This window comes from Scomber japonicus, chromosome 8 (genome assembly GCF_027409825.1).
Source record: "Scomber japonicus isolate fScoJap1 chromosome 8, fScoJap1.pri, whole genome shotgun sequence".
NCBI classification, from domain to species: Eukaryota; Metazoa; Chordata; class Actinopteri; order Scombriformes; family Scombridae; genus Scomber; species Scomber japonicus.
In genome coordinates this window covers 30154062-30180001 of record NC_070585.1, presented here as the reverse complement: position 1 = coordinate 30180001, position 25940 = coordinate 30154062, and the positions used below count along the sequence as shown (strand labels likewise).

The window sequence follows — 25940 nt, the reverse complement described above, 5'->3', positions numbered from 1 at the left end:
TAAGAAAAATAAGAAATGATACACAAACACTGCTGGGTTTCAGATGAACAGAGACAGTGAACATACAGAGTGAGATCAGCTCATCTCAACTGAGCAAAGAGCAAACCTCAACTATTATAGTTTCTAAAGGAACAAAGAAATCATCTCAAACATATCAGCCTATATGGTTTTATCCATATATATTTATATGAATATACACATCCTAAATTGGTCATATAATCCCAAAACAACAGCCTTAGGTCATAAATGATTTCTTTACACCTTATTAGGTCCCTCACACCCAAGACTCTGAGTTTCTACCTTATATGGACATATATGGACTCTGAGCGTCTACCTTATATGGACAGAGAGACAGAAGAAGAGCAATGGGCCTCCTAAAAACAATAAAACACATTCCTTGAGACACACAGTGATGAGGCAGAAGCAGTGACCTTACATCCGCAATCTGAGATTAAGATGATCAAATAATAACAAGTGGCTCGTGGTCAAGTCCAGCTTTATTTGCAGTTTAATTACTACCACAAAGTTTTGATGCTTTGTCACATTGTGGAGGATATAAATATAGCATAAATGTGCTGTCTGAGAGGTTTTTTCCTCAACAGGAACGATTAAGATAAACTTACTGTAACTGTATATAGAAGCTACTTTAGCGGCATTAGCGCGGACATACCACACAGCTAGTTGTGTTTTATGGGAATTACCAATGTGGTTAGCACACGTCTTCAATTTTGAATGGTAATTGTGTTACGGATGTATTGGATTAGAGCAACATTTCCCCAGAGGGATTTGTTTACTGTGATTATGGCTGCAACACTGATGAATAGCTATGAGGGGCAGCTGAGTACAGTTAGAAGTCTCTATAATCCCAGTGAAGAATGTCCTCGAGGGTTTTATGGCTTTTATGCAACCGTTAGGATGCATGTGGGCTGCTTTAAGAGTGTTCTTTGAAGCTTTAAAGGCGAGCGCACATATATAAGAATAAAAAGAAACTGGAAGGATGAACAGTTTGTCCTGAGATTTCTGGAAGCAGTTGTCGAGCTTCCAGTCAGTTGAAAATGTGGTTTATCGATCTAAAACCGGCCGATATGTGACTCTGAATTAAAGCTGAACTACGCTGCTACCATCCCTGCATGGACATGAATACATCTGTACCTCAGCTCGTCTTTCAGTGTTAAAAGCGAAGCTGTCGTTGCAGTGCAGGTAGCTGCTGCAGCAGCAGTTGCAGTAGTCCCAGTTGTGCTGATTTCTGTGGTTTCTACCCTGATGCTTTATTGATTCGTTAGTGACACTGATAGTCTGGAGAGAACGAGACAGAAGGAGAAAGAGCGGGAGCAATCAGACTGAGGCTACCTGCTTCACAGGCCTGTCTAATTAGAAAGACAGAGCGAGAGGGCATCAAATAGACAGATACCGCAGCCCTGTGAGAGGGGAGAGCAGCTTCCTCTGAGCGTCGATGCGGAGTGACATCCCCCCCTGCTGGGGGACACGAGCAACTGCGGGGGGATCAGATCAATAGCGCCACTCATCCTTGAAGGATAGGCCCGCCTGGCAGCAGCTCACTTGTTTAACACAGACAAGCTCTCCAGACTGAGAAAGAGAGAGCCCCTTCAGAAATCAAAGGGAAGTCGAACGTTACTGCCTCTCGCCTCCATTTCAATCAGGACTGTCTTCAGTGCAGTTTCTGAAGTTCAGGGTGCAGAATGCAAATTAGTATTTTTAGATCAAGAAAGGCTTTCATTAAAATAAATGATTTGTGAGGAATTATCCATTCGGGAGCACAAACACTCCTGTTGGGTGCATCAAAAATAACTGTCCTACATTACACATCCCAGATACTATCCAGTATCATAAAAAAGAGGGAAAAAAGTACATTAAACCGTGTTTCACTTAGCCTTAAGGCGAAAAGCTACTAAAGCCAGATCTTCCTTTCACCTCCGCTACATAAAGAAACAAATAACCAAGAGCGACTGTAGTGCCTTGAGATGCTTCCTCCCTTACATCCGCCTCTTTTTTCTGTTTTTGGTACACTCGACATTCTGGGGAAAAAAAAAGATGTACATTTGGAGAAGTGGCCTGAGGGACGTGACCTCTCCATCCCACCCATCCCGTGCAACTGTAGACGCCATCTCGCTGTTAAACAATGACAGTGCCTTATTAGGGAAACTGACTTTCTGATTGATCGGCTATAATCAGCTCATTAGCCGTGATTAGGCATTTTTCGGCAGGGGGTGGGGAGCGCTACATGCTGGCTTGCTCTAAATGCCTTGATCTCACAGGCTGTTCGGCAGCTTTGAGAACAAAGGCAGATAAGAGAGCACAGGGATTAAGAGGCCTAAAGAAGCGCGGAGAGAGCGATCAGTGATCTCTGCGGGCTGAACTCAACCTCGTGATTGACAGGTCGGCTGTGAAGTGGCGTCAAACACACTCACTGTTCCCTGATTAGAGGAAGAAGAGCTCAATGGACAGACTGGAAGCAACTGTGTAGAGGGACTCCCTTATTTTTTGTATGCATTTGTCCACGCTGACACTTCATTAACACATCTCACTGACAGCTAATTATCATATTACCTTGCAGATTTTGATGTTAATATTCAGAATTATGTAGTTCCCTGTTGGATAACATAGTGTTTTGACCTCTTGCCTTTTTATTATTCATTTAAAAGTCGCTGGATTAGTTGAATGAATCCTCATCAGGCTCTACGTGTCGTGTTTTTTTACACACGTAAAAAGGTCGAGCTGTCAGACACGAGGCCGATCCATGATACTGTAACATAAAACTTCATGCAGATTAAGGTTAATTAAAGTGTTAGGAAGCATGCAGTAATACTCTGTCAGTAACTAAGAGTGAGATGTACTGAAGGACGTGAATGAGGAGAAATTTAATGAGCACGGATGGGGATGGTGGATGGATTAAAGTTAAGTGTAAAATATGAAAAACATGACACTACGATGTTGAAATATACCAATACAAAAAAACTGCTGCTATGATTTATTTTTACAGATGTACAAACGTTTGCAGTTTACTTTATTAGTGAATGAAAAAAGCACATTTTTGTACATATTGCATCTTTTAAAATTGATTTAAAGTCAATATGTTGGTGCAAATACATTATGTCAGGCTTTATATTCACGTGTTTCAGTTTTATTTAACATAACTTTATCCATGAGTAAAGATTTTAATGTCATTTGTTTTTAGTGTGTAGGTGTTGTAACATTCATATCAAACTAAAAAAGCACCTTAAATAGAATATAGTGTTTGTAATATTGATTTAAAATACCAATAATTAAGATAAACTATGATAAAAAAAGAAAACTATTATTGAAACTTGGTCTATAACAGCTTTTGAGTACTTCTATGGAAGGTCAATATTGTTTTCATTAAGCCTATCTGACATTACAGACTAAAAATAACCTCACATTACGTGGGTGAAGTGAACCCTAATTGACATTAAAATTTAAACATCCGATTTAACGCATGAAGCTAAAGGTGTCATGGCTCCCCAGAATGTTATTCAGACCAAAAGGCTGGAACCAAAAGAGAAAGATGAGCATGAAGAGAGAGAGAGAGAGAGAAAGGAAGAAAGGAGCAGTGCAGCAGATCATGTGGATAATCATTCCAGGTCAGCGGCTTGATGAGCGAGAGACATTAACACACCATGCTTTAATGCAAGCGGGGGAGTTGGAGGGGTGGGGGGGGGGCGACTCCAGTGGAAACAAATGCAGGAGAGAGCCAGAAAAGCAGGGATGGATCGCTGCGTGGAGAATCGAAAAGGTCGACAGATTTTTAGAGATCAGGAAAGTCAATGAGATTAGATTTAAAACTCCTATAAAATATATAAATGTGCAAATATTCATATCTAGAAACAGTGCTAGGATTATCACAGCCTCTCCATGCTGTGGGAGTAATGCTGATAGGATGTTCCAGCATATTTTTCATGGTTTTAATTACCTTAGTTACAGCAATTGATCTCATGCTGCGGCGCAAAGAACACATGCCTTGTAATAACAAATAATACACGTGCTAATTATCAAGCTAATTTAATCACCTAAGTAGCATTTATATTATATGAACGTGCTGTATGAGCAAAGTGTCAGACCTTCTACTCTAGGAGCATAGATCTAACGTAAGGTACGATCAAATCTGAGCAGCTTTTGACCAAGATTAACCTTTGTGTCGTCCTCCCGGGTCAAATGGACCCCGTCTGTTTTGACTTTTCCTTCCTTCCTTCCTTCTGTCCTTCCTTCCTCGCTTTCTCCCTTCCTTCTGTCCTTCCTCCCTCCTTCTCTCTTTCCTTTCCTCCTTCTCTCTTTCTTTCCTCCCCCCATCTTCCTCCCTTCCTTCTTTCCTCTGTCCTTCTTTCCTCCCTTCCTCTTTTCCTTCCTCCCTTCCTTCTTTCTTCCCATCCTTCCTCCCTTCCTACATCCTTTCCTCCCTTCCTTCCTCTCTCCTTTCTTTCCTTCCTTCCTTCCTTCCTTCTTTTCTTCCCTTCATTCCTCCCTCCTTTCCTCCCTTCCTTTCTTCCTCCCTCCTTTCCTTCCTTTCTTGACTCAAGGACAACAGGAGGGTTAATGTTTTTATTTTGCTAGTTTGTTAGCATTCAACATCTTCACTAAATTACCTTCCTTGTCCAATGTTTCATTCCTTCAATCTCCTCCATCCATCCATCCCTCCATCCTTTATACAATCCTTGCTGCCTTAATGGACGACTTTTCTAATTAGGCATGAATGTAATGAATCACCTGGGCCATCCAAGGGCATAGGTGTGGTTTCAGTCAGGAGGTCTTCTCACATCAAAACGAAACTGCTTTTCTATTTTTTACCCTGAGCAGTGTCTGTCAGGTTGCAGGGCTTCCTCCTTCCTATTGAATGTAAAACTGTCCTAATTTGCCTTCATAATTGTCTTATTTTAAACTGCTTATTTAGTTATTTGCAGTTTGTTTTTTGCTGACGTCTGTTTTATAATGGAAGTCTATGGCAAGGCAAGGCAGCTTTATTTATGTAGCGCATTTCATACACAGGGGCAATTCAATGTGCTTTACACACAAACATACAATTATTACATCCGTGTGTCGTGATGTGTCGTTACATGTTGACCCTCAATAATAGACGTCTTGGCGTTGATTCTTGTGTTGCTGTTAATGTTTCTCGACACCACTGTAAATTAAGATTCCTCCTCAATGGTCTTTCGAGGTAATGTAAAGGTTAATGTGCTGCCCACAGCTTGTGGAGATGGTAGCCACCTAGTAATTTTTTGAGTATTGTTTTTTAGATTAAGTTTGGTCTTTTGAGCTTGCCATAGTTAGTTCAGTTTGCTAGATAGCACCATAGAATGTATAAAAGAAATGGACGTAACATCCGTGACGTCACCCATTGGTTTGTGGACTGCTGCTCGGAAGCCAATAGTTTCGAATCTAGGCAGCGCCATCTTGAAAATTTCAGGTGCATGCTGGGAAAAATAAAAACACGGATTCTACTTATATGGGCATGAGGCGGGCCATGGGCGGAGGGGGGAGGTTGCTATGGTTGCGATGGCTGGATCTCGAGGACATTGGGCAATCAATCTGTCAATCACGACGTAGCCACGCCCTAATGCATACCCTGCTTTATCGTCAAATATAAAATCAGGGAGGCCAAAATGTCCCAAATGAACATCATACTGCATTGAAGAAGGCTTTAAACTAGCGATTGAGACCAAAAACACATTTTGAAAACGTTTACTGAGGTTAGAGATCATGATGAGAAGTTGCTGAATTCTCCATTGACTTGTATAGAGACGGAAGTGCTTTTGACACCAAAACAGTCGCCCCCTGGTGGCCTTTTGATAGAATGCAGTTCCAAGTTACTTCTGCATTGGCCTCATTTCAAAGGACCAGAACTCCCCGCCTGGATAGCACATGAGAGAGACAGACAGCAGATGAGAGAGCATGCTGAATCTCCATTTCTTTTAGCAAAGCCTTGGAAAATATATGCTTTTTTTACAGCTTGCTCATGTGTGAATAAACAGCCTCAACTATACATTGGCTTTGGTTTTCACTGAGAAGATTGTTCACTATCTGCCCATCTAGTATCCAGTTACATCTAGGGAGGGCAGAATACTTAAGAATAATAATAATAAATGATAAATCCCCACAGTTAGTTGATTTATTGTTACCATACAAGACTAGGGAGGAAATAGTCTCATCAGTCCTCTTCATTGGATGACTGTGCAAGAATATGTTTTTCAGCTCAGCAGCCATCAGATATTTCACAAAATCTGATCACTAGTTGTCTTTCTAAATGTATCCTTGACATATTCTCTCAGTTAGATATCAGCCTAACCCAACTTTAAATCACAAATGAAAAGAATACGAATTACAAAACTTTTGTCAGCGTCTGACTTTAAATATCTTTTACGAGAAGAACCGTAAAAGACTAAAAGAGAACTTTTTATTTTAATTTTAATCTCACATCTACTCAGACATTCCTCTCAGCTCCACAGAATCCACTCACCGCTGACATATTGATACTGAAACGTCCTAAAAAGCCTCAAATGGCCTTAATCGAGGAAAGAGGCAGAGGGGGTTGGAGGGGGAGGGGGGGTTGTGGGACGGTTTGAGATGAATCCAGCAGAAAATGGATCAGCAAAGGCAAATTTATAATACATTTCCTTCCCCACTGCTCGGCTGGAATTGCTTCGAGGGGGGAAATCATAAAGCGGAACGCAAGCCAAGGAATTCCTCCTCCGGCCTCTTTCGGGAGAGACTGATGCCAGCGTTAGTTGGGGCTGACACCTTCCGAATCGTGTTTTATGTAAATGCAGGTCTCTAAAACAAGTATCCAAGGGTAATATTTGCAGAGGAGATGGTGGAGGATAGCGAGGGCCTGGCGCAGTTAGCTTCCTGCTTCCTGCTAATCTGCTCGATTAATCACATCAGCGGAGGCAGAGATATAAATGCTTCAATCGAGAGAGGAAAGCATGATGGATGAGCGAGCTAAGAGGTCCTCTTGCTCTTTTTTTTCTCCCTCTTCTTCTTTCTGTCCCAGTCGCTTCTTCTCCTCCTTACATCAATGGACGACTTTTGTGAATCTCCATATTCTCTTTTTTCCTTGTTGCTTCTGTCTCTTTTTTTAGCTTGGTCCATTTTTCTTTTCCTTTCTTTTAATCCTCTCTTGTCCTTTGTCTTTCTTTCTGGATTTCTCATCATGTACGCCTTCTTCAGTCTCATCTTTCCTTCTGTGCTTTCTCTTAATCCACCATCTTTTTCTCATCCTTTCCTTCTATCTCTTCATGTAGTCTATCTAAAAGCCCTTTTATGTACAAATAAACTGCACAAAAATGGGGGGAAAATGCCCTTCACAGTTGTTACATAGAAATATTAACATCCACCATGATGTAAAGACAAGTCCACACATGAGATTTTCTGAACTACCTCATTTGTCAGCACCTTCTATCTTCTATGTACATGAACATTTCCTGATTTTCCACCACTAAGGATTTGACTTTGATAAGACTTAGACACAAACACTAGGATGAGAGAGATCAAGATTTGAACTAAGAGAGGTTAGCGGAAAGTAGTAGTTATTTAAATTTAAAGGACAACAGCCAGTTTGAATATATCTTAGAGATGTGAGCTCATGTAAAAACTGATGGAATATAGGTTAAGTATGTGTTATAGTAGGATGGCTCACTATCAAAAGGCAGCAAGTCTTTGTCTTATACCTTTAAAAACAACACAAGATTTTTCCATCTAGTGCCCCAAAAGACCGAACCCTGAAACCATCATCATGGTTTTGATGTGGATTGGGTTTAAACTATATTAACTAGAGTGACAGAGGTTATGATTTGGGTTAAAATAACTTCAGCACATGGAGAGGTTAGGGGAAAGTATGTGGTTTGGGTCAGGAAACCTTTATCATACTACTCACTTAAAAGTAGGAAACGATTGTGATTGAAAAGAAACCATCGTTGACTGAGAGATCGACAGGAGTGTTGCATATCAAATCACTCACTTTATTTATCTTAAGCCTGACCTTCTCTCTCTCTATAAGACTTTATGCATACACGTAGGTCGTATTTAGTCATTTGAACAAACAACTCATGATGTCACTTCATGGCAGGACAGTCACTCAAAGGCTCAGCTGCCTGTTTGCTGAGATTAATCAAGTCAAATGTTAAATTTTTAATCAAATAAATTAGCTTTAACTAGTTGTTGCCACAGAGTGTAGGTCACCTGCACCTGCCACACCTTTATGGACTGTACGCATGTGTTCCTATGTGGTTCTCAACCTTTTTTAAGCGATGTAACCCCTGTGAAATATTTTCTGCAAAGCATATTTGGTTGTAAAAAAGAGGTAAAACACTGTGTCATCATAACTGTGCAAAACATTGCATTCTCTTGAACTATAGTTGGAAATAAAAAGATATAAAAACAACTAAAGAAGAAGAAAAGTTAGTTATAAATAAAGATTTGTGCACTTAATAATTATCAACCTCTTTTAGGATTATAATAAAGATTTTTAAACTGAATTCATAAACTCATTTGTTGATAAATAAACATGTCATTATAAAGGATTTTTGAATTGATATTTTTAATATATATATATATATATATCTTTTAAAAATCTCATGTACCCCCTAGAGTGCCTTCAAGTACCCCCATTTGAGAACCACTGGCTTAATGGTTTAATAGTACTAATATTTAAGTGTGGTAAGGAGAACAAGCATGGGGCCAATGTCAGATTTAAGTGTATCAAAAGTTAGTTTTTTAAGCAGCACTCAATGTACCAAGGTCATAAATGGAGGAAGAGGTCAGCAGGAGAATGATGGAGAGAAGAAGAGAGGATTGAGGGAAGAAGAAGAAGAAGAGGAGGAGGGGAAAAGGAGCGATGAGCTGCATCTTAAAGCAAACACCATAAATTACCTTCCTTGTCCAATGTTTCATTTCTTCAATCTCCTCTGTGCTTCCCAGCATCCCATCCATCCCTCCTTCCTTCTTTCCTATATACAATCTCTGCTGCCTTAATGGAGGAATTTTCTAATTAGGCATGAATGTAATGAATCACCTGGACCATCCAAGGGCAGAGGTGTGGTTTCAGTTGGGGGTCTCCTCACATCAAAAGTGGTGAATGTGCTTTTTTGTTGTTGCTGTTGTTGCCCTGATCAGTGTCTGTCAGGTTCCTTCCTCCTCTTTATTGCTCTCCTCCTTCCTCTTCTTTCTTTCTTTCTTTCTTTCTTTTCCTCATCACACCACCACCTCCTCTTCCTCTTCCTCCTCCTCCTCCTCCTCCTCCTCCCTCTCCATCGTCCTCCTCATTGCGTCTCCTCCTCACGTTCCTCCACCCTCCACATTAATCACATGGCAGGGAGAATAAAGCAGAGCATCTGTAATAGTTTAGCAGCGTCACTGAAGGACGGGCAGAGGTCGGCTAGCATCTCAGCTAATGTGTAGACGCTTTGTGTGTGTGTGTGTAGGTGTGTGTGTGTGTGTAGGTGTGTGTGTGCGTGAGCGTGAGCGTGTACATGTATTAACAGTAATAGATGGGTTGGTGTGGATGCAAGGACAGAACGGGGACATGGGGCGCTAAAAATGGATCACTACCTGGTGGTCTAACACACACACACACACACACACACACACACACACGAACAGTATACCTGCACACAAACAATAAAGGTAAAAAAAATTCCCCAGTAGCAGCGTTTGCCCCATTTAATCATATTTTCACAATAAGATTACTTTTAATACCTTTTTTTTTTGGCTATTTTCTTGATGCATATTAGCAATTATTGACTCATTGATAATGTATTTAGCTTCTTTTCCTCTGCAGGAAACTAAAGGCTGCTCCAACAGAGGAGACTTCAGCCATTTCTTTCTTTCTTTTTTTTTTTTTTTTTTTTACGGGCTGGTTGATTTGTTGCTGCTGCAGAGGTTTTGCGTCAGTCGTTAAGTTCTCCTGCTGCCAACAGTTCCTCCTCCTGCTTCGGGCTTCGTTCCTGCTTGTTTTCTAATGACAAAATACTCCCCCCCCCACCACTTTTTTTTTTCTTCTTCTTACCCAGAATGCACCAGAAAGATTTCCTGCTGATAGGCTCCCATACAATCTCCCACAGTGGCCCACAGGGGAGTACAAGTCACATCCATGCATGAAATTTTTTAACACCCCATCTTTTATATCAAAAATGTGAATCCAAACAAAGATGGCTCCTAATCATCAGGGACCTTTTTGTGTGCTAATTTTTTTTAATTTCATGGGTGTTGTTTTATCTTTAAAGGGCACTTTGGAACGCCTGTTATTTTCCCACACACACACGTACACACACATACACACACACAGAGCGTCTCTCGGTCCATCGCAGTGTTTGTGTTAGAGTCTCTGAACCAGATAAGGAAGTCATTGTGTCTCCTGTAATGAAAAGGCAGGGTGACGGTGCAGATAGGATTTTCAATATCTCACCGTGCTCGGGTGAGAACGCCACTCACACACCATAACCTTGAGTACAGCGCATGTCAATCAATCCAATCCATTCAACAACCCCCCCCCCTCCTCCTCCACCCCCCCACTACCCCACTACCCCCACCTCCACCCCAGTACTCTCCTTGACGGGTGAGATAAACACAGTTTGCTTTCAGCTTCAGCTTCATATTGATGACTGTAACAAAAGGAGAGATATCACCCTGATCTCAGCGCTGAATGTGGAGCGATCGACGTTGAGCTCATAATTTATTAGGAATGCATTTCAAACGTGAAGAAATATCGTGACTCGTTTTATAACCTTTATGTTGTTTGTTCTTCTTACTTCTCATTCCTCCTAAAATTAAAGATTGTGCTGAAGATAGCAGTCGTCTTATAGTCACACCATATAGAAAAAGCTCAAAAAGGTCAAACTATCTTCCCCAAGCAGACTATTTAATGATAATAGTAGTCTTCAGAAGCTCTATGAGGAAGATACTGGAGAAGAAAACATTGTTTTAACATAATGAGGCATTTATTTTATCTTTTTTTAGGTGCCTGAAAGCTCATAGTGGGACTGGGTGTCATGGATGCATAGTTTTCTTATTCTCTGTTTCCTTTGTTATACTTCTGAGGTCCAGACCTGTTGGCTTTGCTTATTTATATTATTTGGGGTTGTTGGTTTGAAGGACTGACTTGCATTATTGGTTAGCTGCTTGGCTTTATATTCATGTTGTGTTTTTCAGACGGTTTAATGAATGCTGAGTTGTTTCGAGAGTTCCTCCTGAACTCCTCCACAGTCTGTTTTTTTCCCTCCACACCTGCCCTGCATCACGTTCGTTAGCTCTGCTCTGCTCTCAGTGTCAATCAGCTCCCAGCCTGGTCTTGGGTCTTGTGTGTTTGTAATTACGTCTTGGTGTGCAGCTCAGTGTTGCTGGATCTGCTGCTCAGTTTGTCCTGTGATCTGTTTTTTTCTCAGCTCAGCCAGTTTTTGTTTTGCCTGCTTAATCCAAGAATAAAGAACTTTATCTTCAGCCTCAATCAGCCTACAAACTCTGCATTTGGGGTCACCTGATCCTCTATGTTTGACACTGCAAGCCTCCATCCAGTTTTACATAGTTAAGTTAATAACATTTAAACTTAAGGTGACTTGTGTGAATTGAACCACCGCAAATAGAGATTAGGCTACACTTCAATAGTCATTAAGGGAATCTATGAGACAGATAAGTAATGTCCAAAATGTTCAGGAAAAACTTAAAAAAATGCAGGATGACTAACTTTTTGGACCACTTACATATAAAAAAAATAATAGTCAGCTGAGTGTGGTGCAAACTTTATCAGACTCTCCAAAGATATCAACAAAATATCCATAAATTTCAGAGTATTTGGTCTTGAAGATAAACAGCTTGTTTCGTTAATCTTCATTAAATCATTACAGAAGAAAAGGACCCAAGTTTTTATAAAGGGCACAAGTTAAAATCTCAAGTAGTTAAAAACAATGTAGAAAGAACATGGTGGAAATGCGACATTACTTGTTTGTTTGCTTTATTTATTAATTTCAGGGATATTTCTGGAGTATTTCATTTACTTTTCTACATTACACCTTCCTGTCGTCCTCCCCGGTGAAACTGACCCCGTCTGTTTTGACTGTTCCTTCCTCCATCCTCCTTTCTTTCCTTCCTTCCTTCTTTCCTCCTTTCCTCCTTGTCTCTTTCTTTCGTCCCCATGACCTTCCTTCTTTCCTCTGTCCTTCTTTCCTTTCTTCCTCTTTTCCTTTCTCTTTCCCCCCCCCCTTCCTTCTTTCATCCCTCCCTCCTACCTTCCTTCTTTCCTTTCCTCCTTTCCTTCTTTATTTCCTTTCCTCCCTTCGTTCCTCCCTCATTTCCTTCCTTCTTTCCTTTCCTTCCTCCTTCCTCCCTCCTTTCCTTTTGTTCTTCCTCCTTTCCTTCCTCCTTCATCCCTCCTTTCCTTCCTTCTTCCCCCTTCCCTTCTCCTTCCTCCATCCTTTCCTTTCTCCCTTCCTCCTCTACTTCCTTCTTCCTCCCTTCCTTCCTTGACTTAAGGACAACAGGAGGGTTAATCAGCCACAAATGACCATTGGAAAACTGTGCTTTATGTTTGAACAGTACGGTGGATGACTTAATGTAGATTTTTATGTAGACAGTATACAGATATCTTACATACAACAGCAACAGCTATATCCAGCACCTGAAAACACTGTTCTAACTCTGAATTAAACCCAAAATCAGTCTGAGACATATCGGAGAACAATGTGCTTGTTAACAAAATACAACAAATGGATAAGACACATTTGGAGCTGCTAACTGTTTCCCCCTGCTCTCTCAGTCTTTATGCTAAACTATTCAGGACTTATCTCCCTGCTGAACGGAAAGAAAGAAAGAAAAGAAATTAATATTCTTTTTATCTGACTCTCAGTAAGACAGTAAAGAACTGATAACGGGAACACAGAACAGATTCGAGGAAACACTGCAGTGCTGGAAATTACATCAATATTTTTCCTTTTGATGAAATACGAACACATATTCAACCTATAACATCTATTACAGGTTTAATGCAGACAGGCAGACACGCAGCCAAGTGACTCACCTTCTCACTTTTTCATTTTCACTTCACGTCAACTTTAAATATTTGGTTTTCATGTCTGAACTGCTTTTGTAATTAACTGAACTGAAATTGAACTGACCTTCTGATACACACAGCTGCACACCTTCAATACCTGCTTTACATATGCTTTACACACTCTCACAGTATTTACACACACACACACACACACACACACACACACACACACACACACACACACACACACAGTCATTCACAAACACGCACACCTCCAACAGTAACGTCTTTCTCTGGTTCCTAACAGCCTGAGTCTTGGCCTGTGTTGCAGGAGGATGAGACGGGCGAGGGGCGCTTCAGCTTCCCCGGCTACGGCATGGGCCCCGCCTGCCTCCAGGCCAAAGACGGCATGGCCATCAAGGGCAACAACAACAACGCCCCGGCATCGGGCACCGCGCCCGAGAAGAGCATCGAGGAGATGAAGAAGCTGTTCATCGGCCGGGCCAAGCGCATCGACACGGTGTCCCGCGTGGCCTTCCCGCTCGTCTTCCTCATTTTTAATATTTTCTACTGGATCACTTACAAGATCATCCGCAGCGAGGACGTCCACAACCAGTAGTCGAGCGACGGCGGAGGAGGAGGAAGAAGAAGAAGAAGAAGAAGAAGGAGAGGAGGATTAAAGAGGAGGAGGAGGAGGAGGGCGAGAACGGTGCAAAGAGGAGAATGCAGACAAACAAAAAAACACAGGAGAAGGAAACAGAGAGAAGACTTCGATAGGAGATATCATTGCCCCCCCTTTTTTCACGCCAACCATGCCTCCTTTCCTTTTCCTCTTCCTGCATCCTCTTCCTCTTTTGGTCGAGGATAAGTTGCTTTTTGTGGCGGTCGCCCCCCCACCCAACCCCTTCTTCACCCCTACCTAACTCCTACTAGACATTCTTTGAGATACCTATTGCTTTATTTTCCCTTTTATGCTCCTCTCCTGACCTGTATCCCATTTCCAACACCCCCCTCCCTAACTCCCCCCCCACCACCAACGCCCCCCGTCCCCCATCTCTTTACACCTCCTGAATAATCCGGACCAGTGCAATAGCAATGCAGTAAAATGCATGATTTATGAATGTGGCAATATATTAATGAAAAAGATGAAAAATGAAAAAGCAAACACAGACTTTTATTTGCAGGCACACCCAACAAACTTTGTGGGAGTGGACAGACTGGAAGGAAAAAGGAGAGACGACGAAGACGATGATGACGAGAGAGAGTCTTGTAAAAGGGGTCTTGTATTTGATTTGAGGTCTTTTTTTGTGTGTTTGAAGACAGATATATAATTCTATATGAAAAAGTGATGTGGGGACGGGGTGGGAATGTGCGAGAAGCATACAGCAGTGTAATATACTCATGTATCTATCATAAATGGGAAGAAAAAGAAAAAAAAAGAACTTTATTTCCAATGGAAGGGCATCTGGAAATGAGAGGGATTTTTCACTCCCGAAAAAAAAAAAGGATGGAAGACGGATCGGTGCTTCCATTAAATAAAGCAATGCAAGGATCACGCGTTCTATATATCTAGATTTGCTTCAAAATGTGTATTGCAAGCACTCGTCAGCGCTTTCCCCCCCCTCCCCCTCCACCCCCTCACACGCCCCCCTGCCCCCCCCCCCGCCCCCACCCTCGCCAACACCACAAAAACCTTGAACTGCAGAGACACTTGAGGTTTGCTGCTACTGCTGTCAATCACACAACTTGGACAAAAACAAAAAAAAAAACAAAAAAAAATCAAACACTGGACGAGCAGTGCTGAAGATTATGAGACAGAATATCTCATGTATCTGTGGTCATCGTGTTCCTCAACGTGTTCCTCTACCTGTCCTTCATTTCTTTCATATTATTGCATTCGTTGAGTTTTTTTTGGGGTTTTCTTTCTTAAATTTCTGTGCCAAGTAAAACATGTCGCTTGTTGCCGTAGCAGCGCTCTGCAGCTCCGATCTTTTTCTTCCGAAGAAAGGCTCCGACGGTTTTCTGACGTCAGTTGTCGCGGCGACTGATGTCTCCTCACGTGGCTTTTTCTGGGTTTTTTAAAAATCCCCTCCATCCCCCACCCCCTCACCCCCGCTCCAGACGCAACTTTTGATTCATTGACTGGGAGAAAGCGCGACTAGATCCTGGACAGAGTAAAATACAGATCCTCGTTTGCTTTCCTCGTTGTGTTCATTGGGACTAGATATGTTTACATCTTATTAGTGCTTCCTTGCTTTGACCCCGCCTTAATGTGACACCCCCCAACCCACCCCACCACCCCCCCTCCCTGAGAGGACATACTGTATGTAGTAAATTATACTGATTATAACACCTGTTATACCTTAATTAACTATATTTTCATCTCATTCACGTGCACCAATGTAGCTGCAAACATCATCATCATCATCATCGTCATCATCTGTGAAAAGCTACGTCACCACCACATGGAGTGATAACTGGATTTATTTTGTCATAGCCATGTTGGACGGGATTTCACCATTCAGCAAGTCGGTAGGTTGGTTGGTTGGTTGGATTGATGATTCGTTGGAGGACTTTTTATTTTCTTATTCTTTGCGCCAGGCTTCTCTATGCAATGATCACGATATGCAAATGTGTTTTTCTCTTCTTCTTTTTTTTTTTTTTTAGCTCCACCGTCTCAAAAGTGCAGCGACTCTTCTGATTCGTGCTGTGCTTCCCACTGCTAACTGCTAGACAAAGTTTCTTAGGCTTAATGCTAACTTAATTATAATAAATGGAAATGATGAAATGATGAAGTGGCAACCTGTCCAGGGCCCAATGCATGCTGGGAAAGGCTCCAGCCTCTCCCATTACACTTAGTGAGAAAAAGAAGGTGTCAAAATTATTATTTTTTTCTCTTTTTCTGCACATGTGGTCGTCTGATATTTGTCTGTGTCGATTACTCAACAAAAATCCCAAAGGGCTTCTTTTCACTAAAACATGAACAACATAAATTTGACATTTTCCCATTTTGTAACAGAGCAAAACAAATGTTCAAATGAAGCATTCAAACATATTTTCATGTAAAGCTGGGTTTAAGATTTATAGTATTGTTATTTAATTTTTGGTTAAGACTTTACATTTCGTAATATCGTAATTGGAGGTTTTCGAGAAAGAACTATGACTCTTTCCCACCACAATTTTCAATTTATAGATATCTGAGACAGTTATTTGATTTTATTTCATTACTAATTGTGTTATTTCCAAAGGATTTACTTAATATAGTATAGCCAAATAACACTCACTTTTCTCTACAAGTAGTACCAAATTACATAAATCTTTGCAGGAAACTTCCTAGAAAATGATCATAGTACAAACTTGCAAACAGTATTAATTCAACAAATGTGTTCAGCATGATTTTATCCATAAACTTACAGTATATAAAGTAACATTTTCAGCCACAATGTCACAATCTCTTTTCACACCAAACTGTCAACATGCTGTCTGTGTTTAGTGAGCCGTGAGCGTCTCTGCAGCTGCTCCGTCATCGTGTCTGTGTGGTCACTTCAGTCACCGGGGTTCAAATAAAACAGACATCTGGATTTTAAAAAAAGAAAAGAACAGAAAAGCATTCATCCTGAGGAGCTACTATGCTTCCAGGTGGCTAAAGTCAACATCTGAAATTGAACAATAAAAATCCAGATGACTCTTTTTATTCTGATTTATCATCCCTGAGCATCACATACAGATAAATACCAGTATAAGTCATCTTGTTTATCACCATAAAAATACTATTTCAATGGAAACTTGTTCAAATGTTTAAACTCCAGTCCAACTTGGTTTTGAATTAAAAACCAAAGACGTGTTTTTTTATTTTGTTGTTGTTGTGTTTGAGGTTAGTAACCATTGCCTTTTTGCTGCTGTTGATGTTGCTGAAGGTTTGTTTGGGGATGTCACATTCAGTTAACCGTGATGTTAACTGATCACCACATGCAGTATCGGGTTCGTCAGAGTATCTTCAGATGTAATAAATATGGTTATAATATATATATAGAGAGAGATATATACAAAGATATTTTGGTATGACACATTTTCTGCATTTTACCTCCATATTCACTTCATATTATTTCATATTTCATTTAATAAGCCTTCATTTTTCTTAATTTTAGCAAAATACGTTGAGAAAGGGATGAAAACAAGATGGATCACTCCTCACACAATACATGCTGTTCCTTCTGTTTTGACATTTTCCATCCAGTGTAACAGAAATTGTCCTTTTTAAGAGTAATTCTTACAGTGTGTCAACATGTATGTGCCCCGTCGGTATAGGTCTAAAATTCAGTCCGGCAAAAATGACCCATAGTTACTTTTACATCATTGTGCAGCTGTTCAGATTATGTGGATATAAGGTGACTTGATAAGATTATTTTTGCCTTATTACGAGGAGACATGTTGGGAGGAGGACGGCTGTAACGTTAAATTGGACTTTGCTGCAGGAGACAACTGCTCACTTCCTGTTTTCCAACATACGTGAGTCAGGACATATTTTGTGGTTTTTACTGTTGCCACGACGACAATGTTGTGTAAAGTTAAAGGAAGTATAAACCACGTTCCAATTATCTTTCCCCTTAAGCATAACCAAAAGGGTTTTGTGCCTAAATCTAAATAGACCTGATTCACATTGTCACACCATAAAACATCATTTTTAACAGTGATTTTTGGAAAGCAGCATTTTAAAGTCCTATTAATGGTTCTGCAGTGCATCGCAACGGCCACTAGATGGCATAAACGTACCCATAGGTTGCTTTTGGCCGGCTGATTTTAGTACTATACTGTCATTTTAATTATGAGGGTGTGTCGATATTTTCAATGTGATTCACTATGTCATAAATTCAATAGTGAGTCCAGTTATTTCAGAGTGTGTCAGACTGATCCGAAGGGCTATGCCACGCACATACACAAGTCTCTTCTGTTCACTGTTTTGTTTGTTTGTTTGTTTCAACTTTGAAGTGGAAGTGCCATAGATTATGCTTCACCCCAAAAACTATGCATTTCATCCAGCATTAAGATAAAGTGATGTAAAAAAAAAAAACAAAAAAAAACTTTCGAGGCCATGATCACCGAGGACGCTTTAATTTATCTTCCATATGAAATTCTTGTTTTAGCTTCATAGAGAACTTTAGACCCAACATCCTCTGTTTATACTCAGACTTTTGTTTGCTCTATTTTATTGATATCCCTTCAGAAACTGTAGGTTAGCTCAGAAAAGCTAATTAGCTGCATAGCAACGAACCCCAATTGACTCTAGATGGCATCGTTCCCGGAGTTACAGCAACGATTAACTTCCAGGTGGCATTATCCCAAATCACAACTCTTCTTCTTGGTTGTTTTACATCCAAGTCTCACTAGTAAAGTTATAAAGAAGCTCTTAGTTTAAAATAAAATGATCTTAAAGCTAATGATAGTGACGTTAGCAAAGCCAAAGTCATTCAGTTTCAGGTTCGACAAGCTTGATGACGACTCGTTGAAGTAGGATGTTTCCACTAACACACCAGCAAGTTGAGCATCTTTATATTTTCTTTACACTTGACACAAATTAATTAATTAAGAAGCAAACCAACTTGCTATTTAGCTTAATCTTTGACACAAGCAACTTGAATTTACATAGCACATCTTATTACAAGTAAACTCAACATGTCCTTTTTATTGTAAATACATGATATTAAAACCCACAGAGCTCCCAGTATGATTTGTCTTGTAACCCCAAGATAATAAATTATACAAACAACTTAATATCTTGTTGCACATGAGACTTCAGGGGCTCCATAAAAACAATTTAAGTGCCAAAAAACTTAATTAAACTCTTAATTTTGGCAACAAATAAGCTTCCATGAGGTGTGGAGGTAAGGAGAGTCTAACAGTTTCATTACAAATGCCAAAATAAATGCTTGTTTAATAGGAAATTAATACTGATTTGGAGACTGCCACATCAGTAACAACGCCATCTGTTAAAGACTCGATGCGTCCTCTCTGATCACGGCCTAAACCTGTATGGGAAAACTTCAGCAGACTCGGTCTAATTAGGATGACTAATTTTGTTTACTTCCGTGCCATAGACAGCTGCATCTGTGAAAAAAGTCAGAAGCACTTCTGTCCGTCAGCCTCTTGCCAACAGCAGTCGTCCATTTTTCTACATACAGAATCTTCTTGTGCCATATGGGGGTTGAATATGCAAAAACAAAAAAACGAGGACCTACAAGCATATCATGCATTCATTCAACCACCATTTTACATGATTCATACCCTTTTTCCTCAGGCGTGGGTTTGTTGTGTGTATCATAGTCATTTTAGAGCTTTGTCATAGGCCTCACATCATTGTATTGATCATTATTATACTGTATGGGGTTCGGGGGAGGGATGGGTTCCTAAGATGAGATAGATAATATGGGTACATATTGCATTACGGCGAGATGTGATGCATACAGACTGAACAAATGACGGATGTGTTTTTTGGAAGTTTATAAAGTCCTTAAGTTCCGAACTGGATTTTAAAGTAGCATGGTTTGATTTGTCGATGATTAATGACTATTCGTTTATGGAGTTTTGTTTGGTTCTCTTGTATTTTCTTGTATGTATCGTACAATCCGATGCCCTGAGGGAGAAGGAAAAATACAGTGACTCCTGAACTGCTGTGAACTAAAAAGGAAAACATTGTTATGATTATTGATTATTATGGTTATTTATTTATTTATATTTTCTTTGCACAAGTTGGAATGGCCTTAATTTTGCTTTACTAGCTTCTATTGTGTATTGGCACAAAGTGCACCTGTTTTAATTTGCAAATATGACAAAAGCTCATTATGATGCTTATAATCTGAGAGTGCATATCAAAGCAGGATGAAAAAAAAAGAAGTTCAGCAAATCCTTTTTATTTTTCATTAATCTGAGAAACAATATTTTGCATGAATATAAATACAATGGCAGATATTTTGGCTTGTACAAAAAATGTGAAACAATTTGAAGAGAAAAAAAGAATGTACCGTTTCTGCTGTATCTGTATATATCTAAATATTTATTGAAATATGTCATACTACTAATTCTATTAACGATTAAAGGTTTTCTGAACAAAAATCCTCTTTACCTGTTTTTGAAACATTGTCAAGGTTGTTGGAGTTGGATCTGCTTTCTGTTACTCGACTCAAGGATCTGTGTAATCATTAAAGAAAAAGTATTAAAAATTGCAAATAACTCTTTGCTTGTAGGGTGTATTTATTGTCTGATATCCCTGTGACAGATAGTTATCTATCTCAGCAGCTATTTCCAATCTTTATTTCATGTTTGTTTCATTTTGCCTGTATTTTTCCCTGTGCTTCGGCTGAAAGTGCAGCCTCCATGAAAAAAAAAACTACATATTACTCCTGTCCTTGCATCACCCCACTGTTTAAATGCTCATTTTGCTACTTTTTCCCAGACGAGGAGCTCCGGTCCTCTGAAATGAGGCCAACTCAGAAGTAACTTAGAACTGCATTCTATCAAAAGGCCACCAGGGGGCGACCGTTTTGGTGTCAAAAGGACTTTCGTCTCTATACAAGTCAATGGAGAATTCACCAACTTCTCACTTGATTTCTAACCTCAGTAAACGTTTTTAAAATGTTTATGGTCTCAATCGCTAGTTTAAAGCCCAGTAAAGTCCATTTCTTTTATACTGTATATGCTTTTTCCCCATTTTTGGACATGTCAAAGCACTAATGAGGGTGGCTAATGTGCTGGGTTTGCTATCCGAGATTCTCAGATTATGCTGTTCTGTTTTTTCCACGGACCAAATTAATTTAAAACATTGAAACAAGCATTAATCAATGTTTGGGCACTCCATAATTGTTAAAAATCTATCTATAATGTTGTTATCTTAATTGTGTATGTATGTAATGTAATTTAGCTATTTTACCTATTGCATGAACACACTTCCTGGAGCAGAGATCCCTCCTCTGTTGCTATTAGTTCTGGTTTCTTTCGTGTGTGTGTGTTTGTGTGTGTGTGTGTGTGTGTGTGTACGACTATCCGTATGCTTGGAGTCTTGCTGCCAGCTGGACCAGAACATGCTGGAAGCCATGTTGGTCACTGAATACTAATAATGTGTCTGTTCACAGCAGGAGGGCTTGCACTCACGCTGAATACTGATCCATACAAGAATATACTGTATATATAATGTGTGTGTGTGTGTGTGTGTGTGTGTGTGTGTGTGTGTGTGATCACGGTGAACATTTGTTAACACAATATGGATTGTAAGTAGTGCAGTCTGTGACCCCGTCTGTTTTGACTGTTCCTTCTTTCCTCCCTTCCTTCCTTTCCTTCCTCCCTCCTTTCCTTCCTTCTTCCTCCCTTCCTTCCCTTCCTTCTTTCCTTTCCTCCATTCCTTCCTCTCTCCCTTCCTTCTTCCTTCCTCCCTCCCTTCCTTTTTCCTTCCTCCCTCCTTTCCTTCCTTCTTCCTCCCTTCCTTCCTTCCTTCCTTGACTCGAGGGCAACAGGAGGGTTAAGAGCCACATGTTCAGGACCGAGGCTCAGACTTAATTGTCTTCTCATTTCAAAACCGCTACATGTGAAATATTGTTTATAAGCTCATCAATTTAGCTACTACCTACTACTTTACATATTTAATGATTTGAGTCAGCTTTCATCCAGTAGCTCTAAAAAAAACATTGGCATGATTTTTCACTTGTTTAAGAGTAAAAACAAACAATAAAAAAACAAAATTACTCATTTAATTAATAATTCATGCATGAAAGGGTTAATGATTTGAGTCAGCTTTCACCCAGTAGCTCTAAACACTGTAAATGTATTATTTTATAACAGCCAGTTAAACATAAACCAGCTTAAACTATAAACTCAGCTGCTGAACAATTGCAGTTAGCTTTTATCAATCTCCAAAGAGCATTGTTTGAGCAAATGCCAAAAAAAAAAAACCCTTCATACATGTTTTCTGCTCTCTTTTTAAGTGTATATTAAATATTATGCTGTATTATCAGATGCTGAGCCTCACACACACTTGCAACAACACCTGCAGTTGCCTCCAGGCTCGGTCCCTTCACACCTCTCAGTTCATCCTCAGTTCAAGTGAAGTCAATGGAGTAGACGAAATCAGACACCCTGGGAGAATGAGTGTGAGACGCTGACACACACATACACACACACACACACACACACACACACCTGAATACACCTGGTTTACTCACCTTGTGAAGTCCTGGTTGCTTTACCTACATCTGAAGACTTAAAGTGAGTCAACCTGCAGTTCAGTCAACAAGAAATAAAAACAAGCAGCTGATTTAAAACTCTGCTTTTAATATATTTAATGAATTAAATGACTGTGTGATGTGATGAACGTAATTCTGCCCCCCCCCCCCCCCCCCCACCCCAACCCCCACACTTATTTGCCTATTTTGATACTAATATCAGGGATCACCCCAATAAGAGATGTTTAAGAGTTACTAAAATGCCTCTAATCTACTGAAGTATTGTATTAACCTTCCTGTCGTCCTCCCGGGTCAAAGTGACCCCATCTTTTTTAACTGTTCCTTCTTTCCTCCCTTCCTTCTTTCCATCCCTACTTCTCTCTTTCTTTCCTCCCCCCTACCTTCCTTCTTTCCTCTGTCCTTCTTTCCTTCCTCTTTTCCTTTCTCCCTCGCTCCCTCCTTCCTTCTTTCCTTCCTTCCTCCCTTCCTTCTTTCCTTTCCCCCCTCCCTCCCTTTCCTCCGTTCTTTACTTACTTCCATCCCTCCCTCCTTTCCTTCCTTCTTCCTCCCTTCCTTCCTCCTTTCCTTCCTTATTTCTCCCTTCCTTCCTCCTTTCCTTCCTTCCTTCCTTCTTTCCTTTCTTCCCTCTTTCCTTCCCTCCTTTCCTCCCTCCCTTCCTTCCATCTTCCTCCCTCCCTTCCTTGACTCGAGGACAACAGGAGGGTTAAAGATGGAGTTATTTTCACGGCCTTCCCTGTGAGTGCGGGCGTTTGAGCACCCAACAGTGATGTCACAGGGTCCTGAAGTACACCTGTACATCACTGCAGCAAGATGAGAAGTGAAACCACTAGAGGTCAGCAAAGAGGTTTTAAGTTACTCTTTAAATCTGTGGCTGTTAGACTTCACCTGTTCCAAACCTGATTGTATTAATTTTTAAATGTTATGAAAATGTTAAAAAATGCCATCTCCCTTTTTGTAATCTTGACAAGGTTCATGTTCTGATGTCATGGAGGTTTTAGGGCAGAGGTGTCAAACTCATTTTCATTCAAGGGCCACTTACAGACCAATTTGATTTCATGTGGGCCGGATCATTAAAAAGATGGAAGGAAGGAGGAAATTAAGGAAATAAGAAGGGAAGGAAGGAAAGACAGTCAAAAGGAAGGAGGGAAGAAAGGTAGAAAAGAGAGATAGTGAAGGACGGACAGACAGAAGGAAGGGAGAAAGGAAGGAAGGACAGATGGAAGAAAGGAAGGACAGATGGAAGGAAGGAACAAAGACAGGAAGGAACGAAGAAAGGAAGGACAGAAGGAAGAAAGGAAAAAAGGAAGGTAGAAAGGACAGATGGAAGGAAGGTAGGAAGGAACGAAAAAAGGATGGAAGGAAGGAAAAGAGCACTGGATGGCAAGTGGGCCGGATCGCACCACTCAGCAGGCCGTATCTGGCCCGCGGGCTGCATGTTTGACACCCCTGTTTTAGGGTATTAAAATGCTCAAACCTCTACGATACTAAATACACAAAATATTGAGAGCAGCATCATTTAAAAAAATATCAGCAATGTCTTTTTTTAGAAATCACACAATATCGTAACGTGGGTAACGTGGATAAAGATTATCATCTACAAACTGAAAACGCACACAGTCGGACACTTGACATTGTCAGCAGGAAACTGTCGGCTTCATCCAGAGTGACTCCAAATTAAAAGATTAGTAGATGAGTGACAAAGTACAAATTATCAGCTGATCTGATTTTAAACCCGCATGCTTTTAGTCTCTGATCATTAGGACTCTCTGATCACTGCCATAAATCTTCATGACGCGGGAAAGACTGGTTTGGATTCAGGAGACGGATGAGGGGCTGAAAATCAAGACTAATCGTATTGACAGAGGCACTTCTTCTCGTAAGTCTCTGGGCCTTCTCCAAAACTCCACAATGGATCAAGGAGAAATTGCGAAACATAATTGCCTTTTCTGTTATCTGTGACAGCGTTAAAACAGTCTTCTTGTGCATTCATGTACTGTTGTGGTGATTGGACGTACGCTGCCATGAAGAAGAACCACTTCAACATGCCCTGAAGGGTTATTAAGTGAAGGAAATGTGGATTTTAGCAGGTTCTGTGTGAGCTGTGATGTGGCTGCTTTACTAACACGGTTGAGCTCCAATCATTATTCAGCTCACAGTGAAAAATGATTCAAGTTACACTGTACATGATCCACCCACTGAGAGTATCGCGGGCTGTTTTGCATTAATTAGACAGCTCAAAGATGGAGATGGAAGCAGAGCGGAGAGAGAAGGAGTGACATGATGAAAAATGTCCCTGACCAGATCTGAACCTCTCACATCTTAGCCAACAAGATGTGTCATTAAAGATTAAATCCATGAAACCAAAATCTGACCAGACGCTTCATTTGTTCTCCTCTTTTCTTGAGACTGTGTGATTCGCCCTTCCTCCTTTCCTTCCTTCCTTGACTCGAGGACAACAGGAGGGTTAACTATATCAGTGAAATAAATGTAGTGCAGTAAAGACAGTATTCTCCTTTTGAGATGTAGAAGCACAAAATAGAAATAATCAATTACCCCAAAACTGTATTAAAGTATGAATCTGAATAATAAAGGTTAAAACTACGACTTATTTAACATGTAAGTTGTGTTTTATTTCACAGCTTGGAGAGAAAGAAGAAGTTGCTGGTGAACGTAACATGACTTCATCCTGCTATCTGGCAGCCTCTGCAGAAACACCATCACATTAAAAAAAACTGGCTTAAAGGATTTATTGAGGCCATTCATCTCTTTTCTGGTACTCTATCGATCCAAAGGGAGGAATAAGTCTTTTTTTTTTTTCTTATTCCTTTTAGCTGCCTCTGCAGAGAGGTCAGAGGTCAGCGTTGGTTACAGGATAGCGACCCTGGTGCTGGTGGGTGGGTCTCAATTTGTGCAAAGTCGAAGGTTTTTTGATCCAATCTGAGAGGAAACGTGTGTAATGGATAGTGCACTTTATCTGAGCTGGTTTAATAAAGAAGGTGCAGGATCAGGTGAAGTATATAAATGAAAATGGAGGGAAAATCTAAAATGAAGCTTATAGTATTTATACTTCTAATCCTCAAAATCTGGATTATAAAGTGTTACTATGTGATTCTTCACCATTTCTCATTTTTGCCTTTTTTATTCCTATTAAACATGAAACTCTTCGACTGGTGCTACATACATAAAATGAAATAAAGTACAAATTGAGTGAGTATAGTTGTATTTAACACTGATAATTGAAGAAAATTACGGGTATCAAGATCAGATATTTTGTTACTTTAAAAGTCATTCTGGGGCTGCGATTTTCCTTACCTTTTTATACTTTGTTTAGGTTTTTTAATTTAATTCATAATGATCTTAAAAAGGTCATCAAACCTGCAGAAACTCTATTTCAGTATCAGTGTTAATGCCATGTGATATATAGATGTATAGGCTGCATTTTATATATATTTGATCCTTTTTCTTCAAGTTTAATATAATAATTAAACTCCAAGTGCAGTTTACTGTCAGTTAGAGTTAGGTTTGGGCACTGACTCTGTACATTTAATGATACCGACTGAATTATGTCATCGAGTATTGACTCACGTCAAATCAAACAGTGCCAAATTTCAGTACATTCACTCATCATTCTTTGAGTGGAGCACAGTTTTTCACACACATCACATCATTACACCTACTACACTAAACTCAGTCATGTT

At 40.1% G+C, this 25940-nt stretch overlaps 1 protein-coding gene across 1 annotated transcript in view; it reads left to right on the top strand.

Moving 5' to 3' along the window:
• glra1 (glycine receptor, alpha 1) overlaps positions 1-13631 on the top strand; it is a 159536-nt gene extending 145905 nt beyond the window's left edge. The window contains exon 11 of the mRNA XM_053324163.1: positions 13344-13631. Within this exon, the coding sequence (XP_053180138.1) occupies positions 13344-13631 (288 nt within the window). The remainder of the gene's footprint in view (positions 1-13343) is intronic.
• Positions 13632-25940: the final 12309 nt, after the last annotated feature.